At 42.6% G+C, this 11,119-nt stretch overlaps 1 protein-coding gene across 3 annotated transcripts in view; it reads left to right on the top strand.

Moving 5' to 3' along the window:
* The first annotated feature begins 721 nt into the window (after positions 1-721).
* TMTC4 (transmembrane O-mannosyltransferase targeting cadherins 4) overlaps positions 722-11,119 on the top strand; it is a 56,578-nt gene continuing 46,180 nt past the window's right edge. For 2 of the 3 annotated variants that reach the window (XM_039561939.1, XM_039561997.1), the window contains exons 1-4: positions 722-829; positions 3,125-3,340; positions 7,925-8,040; positions 10,063-10,279. In XM_039561939.1, the coding sequence (XP_039417873.1) occupies positions 3,179-3,340; positions 7,925-8,040; positions 10,063-10,279 (495 nt within the window). In that variant the 5' untranslated portion in view covers positions 722-829; positions 3,125-3,178. Of the gene's footprint in view, positions 830-3,124; positions 3,341-7,924; positions 8,041-10,062; positions 10,280-11,119 lie in introns of those variants that run through there. The other variant, XM_010394110.4, reaches the window with a different exon arrangement.

Below are 11,119 nucleotides of genomic sequence, written 5' to 3'. Positions count from 1 at the left end.
CACACTTTCTTACGAGGAAATCGCGGTGATGTTTAAACGTACGAATTAACTACACCTGATACAGCCTTTTTGTTGTCTCCTTACAGGACCTGTCCTGCGGAGAGCACCTGCAACAACCCCGGTAGGACCAGAGCCTCTTACAGAAAGGCTGGAACGCTCTGCTGAAGTCCCCAGCTCGTCCCGCTACCCGCCCCAGGCGGCGAGACCCCGACACCCATCCCCGCCGCCGCCCCACTGGCTCTGTATCAGCTTTCCGGGGGGATTATCGCTCCGCGCACGCCCGCCGCCGCAGGAGCCTCGCCTTTGCGAGAGGAGTGGGGGGCTCGGGGCTGGCGGTTCTCCCGCCCCGGTGCCGGGCAGCCCCCACTCTCCCCGGCTCAGCCCCCACCCCGCAGCCAGCCAGATACGCGGGACAATGACCACCGCCGGGGCAGAGAGGGCGGGCGCGCTCCGGGAACGCGGAGCAGGCGGCAGCGGGCACTACCAGGAGCCCACCCGACCCCGCCTGTGCGCGGGGTGCAGAGTTTGGGATCCAAGGGGAGCGACCCGCACCTACCCCGCCGCCACCGCGAGTGAGGTGCCGGCTCCGCTCGCCCGGCCCCGCCCACCGCGCGTCACCGCAGCCGCAGCCAATGGGCGTGCAGGGCAGCCCCTGGGGGCGGGGCCAGAGGGGGGCGGGGCGGGGCGGTGGCCAATGGGCTGCGGGGATGATCCCGGAGGCGAAGCCGCCGCGGCCCCTCCCCCGCCGGCCGCTCCGGTTCGGGGCTCGCCGGGCGGGAGAGTTTCGCTCCCGGGTGGGAGATGCCGCGCGGGCTCCGTGTCCTCGCAGGTAACGCTGCGTGGGGGAAGGGGGGGGTCGGTCTTGTCAGTGCCCCGTCCGCTGGCGGGACCGGCCTGGGGGGGCTGAGGGCCGGATGGGACGGGCCACCCCCTACGGCGGAGCCGTCGCCGCCAGGACAAAAGGGGAGCGCCGAGCGGGGCAGGGCCACCGCCAAACTCCCGGCGGGGCTCGCTTGCCCCCCAGCCTTGCCCCTTACTCCGCAGCCGCCGCTGCCTTGCCGGGCCGGCGCCTTCCCTGCGACCGCCCGCCGAGTGCCCGGGACGCCCCCAAGTTTGCGGGGCTCGGCTCACGGCCAGTGCCCGTCTGGGTGCGAGGCATCCCCGCGGCGCCGGCGCTCTCCGGCGGGACGCACCGTGCCCGCCCGGCCGCGGAGGTGCCTGCGGTGTGGGGCGGGCGTTCTTCGGGTCGGCTCGGGCTCGTCTCTCCCCGGAGAGGGCGGCGGGGAGGCGCCCTCCCTGTCCCCGTGCCGCCGGGCAGCGGCTGTGCGCCGCTGCGGGGGAGGTGGCGGTCCCTCGTGGGTGCTCGCACCGCCCGGGCGGTCACCGCGCTGCCCGGGGAAGGGAGCCCCCGACGGCCCGGCCTCCTGGACCGCGGGGAAGAGGGCTGGCAGCAGCTGTGCGCCGGATAAATAGAGCAAGCGTAATGGGAGAAACTTTCAGGGCGGAATGAATTTTGACTAGATTAAATATTTTAATTCCGTGGTGCGTATTGATGCTGTATCCGTGCTGTTGGGAGCAACGCCGTGCGCTTCCCTCAGTTAACAGCCACGCTTTTTCTTTGTCTCCGTCAAACTACGAGCACAAGGGTGAACTACTCTGAGAAAAGGTTTTGCTCATAAAGCAGCTGCTTTGCTCAGCCGGGGAGCTCTAGCCTCTCAGGTTGCACAGCTCCAGGTTACTGACTTTATCTGGATTTAGGAGCAGCGCCATATGGTCCCCAAAGCGAGGAGGGGCACTGGTGTGGCAGGGTGTACTGCCTGTCCCTGTGCACGTGTGTGTGCAGGAATTGGGAATATGCGGACACTGGAATGTAATATTGCAAAAAGAGAAAGATACAGAGCAGTTACTGTAGCAGTTCTAATGGTCAGCTCTGTTCCAGAAGCCAAATCATTGGAGCTGTTTTCCTAGACCGTACAAAGACATTAAATGTAATGCTTTCAGGGGTACACTGGAGCTGTTTTTCTAGATTTTCTGTTTTCCTGTATGAAGATATTAAATGCAGTATTTTCAGGAGTGCAACAGTTGATTTAATAAGCAAATAAATAAAAGAAACTGAAGATAGGCTATTATATGTGCCTATCATTCTTTAGGCTTACAAAATAAAAAATTCGTATTCTGCCTGGCTTTTACTGCAGTTTTCCATTCATAACCTCCTTCCCTTGCCGTTTATACCAGCACTTGATAATAGGACCACTCACAGTAGTGTCTGAGCACCCGAGAAGCGGAAGCAGAATAATAGTTCAGACAGAAGGCTGGCTCTGGAGCATTCAAAGAGACCCATCCACGTGAAAGTGGCTTATGGGTGTAAACCTCTAGCCTTACTACCTCCACATTGATGTATCACTCAGTGTGCTTGGATTGCAGGGTCTCTTTCATCTGCCTCAACAACCTCATGAGCCCATGAATACAACAGTGGAATTTCAACTCTACTTGAGGAGTGCAGAGTGATCTAGTGAACACTAGCCCCACCTTAATTCTATGGCTTTTGTTGTCTCATTGCTTGAATTGTTGAGATTCAGGGCCTAGTCGATTAACTGCTATCTCCATATGTCTTTCTGTGATGTTTGTATGAAGTCCTTTTATGGGGAATGTATAAGACTAGGTCCTTTAATTTGATTAACTGAAGAGAGTTGAGCTCTTTTGGCGATGTTTGCTTTTCAAATGTGGAAGGAAATTATAGTGTTTATAATTTTCTACAGAACTTTGTAAATGCTCCACAGTCCCCCTGATGCCTCTGTTTGTATTACTTGAAAAGAACAGTAAGAAACAGAAAAACAGTGATTTGCTCTAGGTTTTAGAATTCGACTGTGCCAAAGTTTTACCTTAACATCTAAGAATTTCTTGTATTTATCTCTGTGCTCCAACCATGAAAAATTCTGCCTTTATCTCCCCATTTGAAGTACAAAATTATGTTTAGGTATGTTCCAGTAATTCTGAAAGGCACTGAGAGAAAAAATGTAAGGTTGTATGAAACTTCATCTCCTCTCCCAACCCAGCTTTCCTTTTAAAATTCTTTTTTAGTGAATTAGAGCGGTAACTGTGCATTTGTATGTGTTTCTTCCAGATTTTCAACTAACATAATGCTGAAGCTCCCAACTTGGAACAAGCATTTCACAGAATGGCACAAATGGAACCTAATCTGGACCATGATGTATCATGGTTCCTCCTTCCATCATACTGGGCTAAAATGGTTGTGGCGTTAATTTCCTTCCTCTGTTTTGCTAACAGCTATGATGGAGATTTTGTCTTTGATGATTCTGAAGCCATCATCAATAATAAGGTTTGTCTCTCTTCTTTTCCTCATGCTGTTTGGCATAAATGGCCATAGGAAAAGAAATAATGCAACAGTTGATCTAAACAGGCCCAAAAGTTTCAGCCTAGTAAAGAGCTTTCTTTGGGTATTACTTTTTTTTTTTTTAATTCATTTTCCCTTTTTGTTTTATTGGGTGTTTTTTAAAGTAAGCCTGATTTAAAGGTACCTGTACATCAAGACTGCCAGTAGGTCTAATTTTATGCTGATTTCTAAGTCAGTGAGAGTGTACAGTAAACTTTCCTGATACCCATGGATGTTAATAGGAGATTTTGTTCACTATCTTCTGAGGGTCACAGAATAAGACCAGTGAAAGAACTTAGTCTGGTTACAGGTATATAAGGCATCGTTAAGCTATTGTAGGGTGCAGGGGATCTCCAGGTGTAGTTTATACCATAAAAATGTTACAGGAGCAAGCAAAGCTCCCTTTTCCTATGCTCCTTCCCCCATTAAAGTTCCTGTGACAACAGTATTTTTTTTTAAATAGAGGCAGAGTGTTCTTGTGTTCAGTTTTAAAGCTGATCATACGTGCAATGAACAGACCTTTAAATGCTTAGAAACTGACATGTGACTCAAACAAACCTCTAGCTGAGATTCTTTTGACTTTGAGCAGTGTAGTGTCTTCAATTGCTGAGACACATCACAGGATCACAGTGAGCGAGCCTGTGCCCATGGATGGGTATTGGTGTTACAGCTTTTATGCTGTTCTGGAAGGTACTTGTTAAACATTTAGAAAGACAAGCACAGGGTAAAAATAATCACATTCATCTGTTGGTTCTGTTTTCCTGAAACCATGGGGTTACAAAGAGGATAATCTGGAGACTCATACTGCTAGAAAAACACAATTCACTTTTTTTTTTTTCCTTGCACAAGATATAGAGGCAACTTATCACAATGTGCCTTTTAGAATCATGCAGAATTACTGTTTCCTTAGACAAATTTCTATTATGCATGTGTAAGTCATCATACCTTCAGTTATAAATGTATGGGGGGAAAATACATCTGTCAACGTGAAAATAAATCTCAAAGCTTTCAAGAGAATGCTGTAGACAAATTAAGAACCTATAGCATTGTTGGTTTGGGTTTTTTTTAAAGTAGTATTGTATTTTAGATTGCACAGCTCCTGGCAGTGTTTCATTCTGCAAAATTTTATTTGGGACCTGTTTATAATATTTTAATTTCCTGAAAGAATGAACAAAAGACTGATGTTGAAACAAGGCAGGTTGTTTTGTTAATGTGAAATTTCCGCACTTGTAATCTCTCCCCACTTCTTTCAGTCTTTACTCTAAAAATGTTTCAATTTATCTATGCAACCCAACAATTCGAAGTGGGATTCTAGTTGTTGGCAATGCTGAGAAATTCAACCAACTGCTTAAATAAGTTAATTCATATGTAATCTGTATGTTTGAAAAACTGGGAGGCTGATTCTATTTTTCACATCAAAATCCTCTATTATTCCCTAGAAATTAAATGAGGATTTTATGACAATATCATTTTAACACAGGGGTCGTATGGATATATGGAAATTCAAAATCCACAAGAAAAATACAGAGACAATGAGTTTACCAGTTTAATGGGGAGGGAGATTATCTGGCAATGGCACAGTTTATTAAACAAAGCATAGCATATTTTATTCCTATTTAATAGGAGACAGCAGTTGAAATAATTTTGTAGATTTACTGAGCCTTGCTACTGTAGTATTTTCTTGGGTACCACACAGTGCCCCTTTTGTTAATTTACTAGCTGCCATCATCCCAATCTTTCATTTCTTTTGCTGTTTTTTTAGCAAAAGATACACATTTAGTTGACCCCATGCCTATTGTATCATGGAACATTCCATTAATAGAATTTATTGGAGTTAAAGGCTGTTTTCCAGATGCTTTCTTATAATTTTAAGCAGCATTTTAACTGGTACACAACAGTGACTTTTGTCTTTATTTATTTACTAGCTTGGCAAGACAAACAGTTGGATTAAGCAGAGCTTCAGACTTCAGAGCTTCCAAAAGCCTTTATATAGAAAAACTGACCTTTCTTCAAATCTTGAACTCTGCTGTGTGTAAGCTGCTGCTAATAAAATATTCAGAGATTATTTGATAGCTACTTTTGGTTTTTAAAGAGAAAATCATTTGTAGCTTTTAAACAGCTGTGTCTCCTGGAGAAAACCATTCCTATTTTAGGGTAAGTTCACTAAGTAGGAAAATTAATGAAAGAAACTTTCTCACAGAACGTGGATACAAGAGCAAGATACGTGATTGAAGATTTTTAGGTCATATGGAAGCATAATCTAATCACTAAGTAATTCCATGCATTCAGCTTTCCCTGCATTCTTCCGATGGAAGACAAAAGAAGGCTGATTATAGCGGAACGTGAAATCAAGCCTTGAACATCTCAAATACATTTCCCATCTCAAGTTATTGAAGACCATCTGTGACATGAAAGACATACTTTTCTTTTTCAGTACTAAAATTTATAGAAGTATGTCCTTCTCAGACTTTATGTACATAAAGAGCTGTGCTGCTGGTTGGAAAAACAGTCTGAGGGCCACACCACCCTCTGACAACTGTACCCTGCAGAGTACAAAGACTTCAGTAGATTTTGGTGTACATCACTGTCCCAACTTGCCCCTGGAAAAGCTGGCTGTATTGATTTAGTGAGCTGCTAGTCGAGTGTGCTCCTGCTCAGAGAGTCAAATTATGACCTTTAGGGTTTGTGCATACCAGTGAGGAATGGAACAGGAATTTAGGTGCCTAAGGCTGAAATTGCAGTCCTGGGAGACGAAAGAAATTTCTAGGTATTACTTGGCAGTAGAAACATCTGTGAGAGCATGAAGAGATTTTTCACCTTGGTAATTCTTAAGCCCAAGTAGGATCCCCTGTGGCTCTTGATTTCTTAAGAATTTCCCTGAGAGTGCCTTAATTGACAGCTGCAGTCTTGGTTTTTCAGACTGCAGTTTTAGCCCTGCTTTCTTTTCTGTGTATTGATTAGTAACCTATTAGAGAATGCTTCAGTTCATTTGACTGTATGCTAGGAACTTAAGCCTATTTCCCCTTCCTAATTTTTTTTTTATTCTGTTGTCCAATACTGGCCAAATTTGATCAAGTGATAGAAATGAATCTCTTCCTGGATTTTTTTTTTGTTTAATTTGTGTTTTTTGGATGGATGAAAGTCAGAATATGTTAAGAGAGAAGCAAATAAAAATGAGTTAAGTTCAGTTTAGCAGCAGCCAGTCATCAGCAATTTGGCAGTAGTTTGCAAGTATGGGCAGGCCAAAAATTCTAGCTAAGGGTGAGATGGAAGGTACTGGAGACCACAGGAAGTGCTCAAGATACTGTAGAAGCAAGTGAGGTGGTAACAGCATTGGAGAGGAACTGGAATTAGTAAACCAAGGGAACTGCAATGTGGGAATCTTAGAAGTAGCTGGAGTTGTAGGAATAATAAGACAGGGGCACCAGGCTTTGTAAAACCTTTCATGTGGTTAGCAAGCCTGTTTGTCTACTTACTTGTGTTTGCAATTGCCTTGTTCACCTCCTTTGCTTTGTTGGTCTGTTAAACAATTTCAGGACAGAAGGTGGGGGCACAGTAACTTGTCGATTGCAGGTTAGTACTAACTAGTACAATTTTGTTCTTAGGTTCTGTCTCAAGTGTCTTTAACCTGCATGTACCTTGCTGTAGCATAAATTGGCATTTAATTGCACTAGGGAAGCAGAAGAGGGGTAAGTATATGTTAGTTTGAACTTCCAAGTTTGTCTTCATAGAAAACTGAGGCAGATGCTGGCAAGATCCTGATTTTTATTCTCCAAAGGCTATGCTTTCCATTTAATAGCCTACATTATTTGGATTTTTTCATTATCAGCATGGCTTTGAGATAAAAGGGAAGAGCAAGCAAGCAAAACCTTTTCTTTGCAGTGGTTTTTTTTTATAGGCCCCTATTGCACCCTAAATTAAAATAATTCATTACCTTTCTGTCTTTTAATCTTTTAGAGCAGTATATAGAGATGTTGATTCTTGATTTCATGTATTAAGAACTAAAAAGACCTCAGCTATTTGAATAGCTCTGTGCGAACCAAGGCTTCAAAAAGAGCTAATTGTTGTTTCCTACCTTTAGTCTACTTGATTTCATGCTTTCATTAGTAGTTATGCTACTGCACTGGTAAAAAATTGGTATTTTGCAGCAGTTTGTAGTTGGCCTTCTTCGCAAGATAGCCTACACCTCAAATCAAAGGCTTTTTACAAAATTATAAGGTAAGGAGGTTTATGTGTTTCATATCTCAGCTATTGACCATCTTATAATCTGATGCAAATATAGCTCTAAATTGCATGTAGTTATGCCTACTTACAGAATCCACAATCATGGCTTTTACAATGACAGGCATTCAAGATGTGACCTTTATTGCAAACTCAGGTACCGTGGGTCAAATGTCAGTAGTGAGGCAACAAAACTCCTGCTATGTCCATGTTAGTGTGAGCTTGTATTAGTTAGAACTCACTTGTGTTTTAGCTGCTTTGAACCAAGGAGAAATGTTAAGAATCTGGTAATTTATTGTTTTCTTTTAGGACCTCAGGGCAGAAACCCCACTTGGGGACCTGTGGTATCATGACTTTTGGGGTAGCAAACTCAGCAGCAATACCAGTCATAAGTCATATCGACCGCTAACTGTCCTAACTTTCAGGTGAGACTTGAATTTTTGCTCAAGGTCTGAATATTTTTTAACCTCTATTGACTCAATTGAATTTAGGGAGGAGGCAACAGAAAAGGAGAGAACATAGTAGCTGGAGGGTAGTTGGATACCTTTCCTGAATATGATTTTTGAGTTCACTACCTTAATCTCAAATTGTGTTTTAATTTTCCAATGGTTTCTTTCCCAAAATATTCATTATTTTGACATTCTGTATTTCTATCTACTTTTCAGAGATTTCATTTTAATGCTCTTCTGTACCTGGTACTAGGGGCAGTGTGGTTATTATGTCCCAACATCAAAGAACTAGGAGGTGTATGTTCCCTTCACTTAGCCATGCTGCCACTTATACTGCTATTGTAGTTCTTGTTCTCTGCTTTCCTGCTGACCTTTCAAGTGGTTTATTTTATAAATAGCATCAAGGTGCTGTGGCCCTTTTCCATCAGCTCACTATATAGTCTTCTTACCTCTTCACTCCAATATTCTAACTTAAGTGAGTGTCTGAGAATCTAGGGAAATGTCTGCCTATATATAACTTGCTAGTTTTGTCAAATAACTAAACGTTTAAGAGGATTACTTTTGTAGATACTTAGCTTGTGTTTTTTGCACAAAGATTTGAGCAAACAGTAGACCATGTAGAAATTTGGTGCAGTAATGCAGAGAATATTTGAGGATTCAGTCTTAATTTCTTTATTTTCCCCGTGTGACTCAATGGTGTCAGTGGGGACTTGGTGCTCATTCTGCAGTTGTCCATTCCAAGCCAGGGACTAAGTAAGTACAGAGGAAATGTTCCCACTCTTAGTCCTCATATGCAAGCAAAAACTCTGACCCTTTGGGGTGGTGTCAGTGTTTTAAGTACCTAGCACTGTGGGTTTCACTGTCTATTGGGCTTTCTTCACATTTTCATCAAGAAAAATACGCAACTGAATAGAACGTGTCAGAGTCCTAAACCTATTAAAGCTTTCAGTGCATGACACGAAACATGCCTTGCTTTTTATTTTTTTTTCTTGTCTCTGTGGTATATTCCATCTCTAATAACATTCTGGTTTGTTTAAAGAGTGAACTGGGATACAATCATTTCTGTATCTGAAAATATAGATGAGCCTGTGGAGATGGTCCGTAAAATGCTATTTTCACAAGTGAGAAATGGGTTTCCTTAATTTCCCTAAGCTCCAACTTTTATGCGTATCATATTTATAATAGGTTAAGTTTTTAAATAGGTTTCATTTATGCCAGATGCAGATTGACCAAATGAGCTATAAAATCCCCTATTCAAACTAAGTTTCTGTATATCTTACCTACTGATAAAGTATATGGATAATAGCACGATATTTCCCCCTTTTCTTCTCAGCCTCCATTTTACTGCCAAATTCCTGGTTTGAATAAGGATTTAGACTGAATTTTCACTCACACTTCCTTCTGATTCTAATACTTGTACGAAACTTCTCTCTAACCAGCCTCACGAATCAGTTACCAAGATGTGCTGGCTACTTTCTGGGTGGATACTGATTGCACCCAAATGCTAGGACCTCTTTCAGATAGTATGTCAGTGGAAATCAGTCTCAGTGCATATTAGTTTCCTCACTGTGTGGATTTAATTAACATAATTTCATCAAGTTGGCTGTTCTGGAGCCCAGCGGTATCCCCTCAGTGGGCTGGGTTGTTTATCCCTAGGATACTCCTGTGTTGCAACACTGAAGTTACATTGTTGACCAAAAGCCACTTCTAAGTAACTATAGGTATGATTAACATAATAGTGCTAACATATGTCTTTGGAAAGGATAGATACTGTATCCATATTATATTCCATATGAATACCTTGGCCTAAAGACTGGGACCTGTTTCTACCTTGTTGTGATGGCTAAATGATAACACCATGCGTATTGAGACGTGTCAGCTTTATTTTTGGGTGCATATGTCTGATATGGTCTTGCTATGGGGTTGTTTAGTTTTTCCATTTGTATTTTTCTAACCATTGTTGTAATTCCTAGCCTTGATATTTTTGTTTCTATATAGAATTAATTACCTTTTTGCTGGAGGCTTCTACCCAGTTGGTTTCCATGTCATCAATATAGTACTGCATTGTACTATCTCAGTGTTGATGGTTGATGTGTTCTCCATATTATTGGGTGGACTGCAATTCAATAATAAAGGAAGACGGCTAAACCTGGCACCAAAGTCCTCTCTTCTTGCTGCTTTGCTCTTTGCTGTACATCCAGTGCACACCGAGTGTGTAAGTATTGAATAATTATCTCCAAAGATTTTTATTTTAGAAGTTCTTGACCATCTTGACTAATTAATTATGGCATAGCCTTATACTTTATACATTGCTTTTATATATTCTTAATGCTTCTCTCGGCCCACATCTTAACAGAACAATCAAATTATTATGGTTAGTACGTCCAAGGCTTGTAATTCCACCGAGCTAGATCTTACTAAGGAAGATAAATCATTCAAGTACAATAACTAAAGGAGGATAGCACTATGCTACAGTTTCCCTACCTGCTGGATTTCCCTAATTACTTTCCATTTCCATTTGCATTGATAAAAAAGCAAAGAGATATAAAATCAGAGTAGGGGCACTGTATGAAATTTGGATGTGACTTTTAGAATACTGCCTTCAGTTTTGCTGAAGGACAACACTGGAAAAAAATGGAGAGTGCTCAGAAGAGCCGTGAAAGTGATTAAAGGGCTGGAAATCATCCTGTTTCATGAGAGATCAAACTCCACGGGTTTATATTTTTAATATGAAGGAGAAGATTAAAGGATTTTTTTTTTATCACAGTCTGTAATTATGTACATGGGGAACACAGATTTGACAGTAATGGGCCCTTTAATAGTGCAGGCAAAAGCAAAGATGTGAAGATGCAGAATAGAAGCATGGCATGTGTATAGCAATCAATTAAAATATCTGACAAAAACGTAAAGTCCTTGTGTGGAAATTCTGTGAAGAGAAGATGGTGTTCTTAAAAAGCTCTTTTGCGCTCATAGTTAAGAAAATCTTACGGCCTTATGCTAGTGGGCTTGCTGGATGTGGTCACTGATTTCTTGATCTTGTGATAAGGAATAAATG

Source organism: Corvus cornix, chromosome 1 (genome assembly GCF_000738735.6).
Source record: "Corvus cornix cornix isolate S_Up_H32 chromosome 1, ASM73873v5, whole genome shotgun sequence".
In the NCBI taxonomy this organism is placed as follows: domain Eukaryota; kingdom Metazoa; phylum Chordata; class Aves; order Passeriformes; family Corvidae; genus Corvus; species Corvus cornix.
The sequence above is the reverse complement of the archived record's forward strand: the minus strand, read 5'-3'. Positions and strand labels throughout refer to the sequence as shown.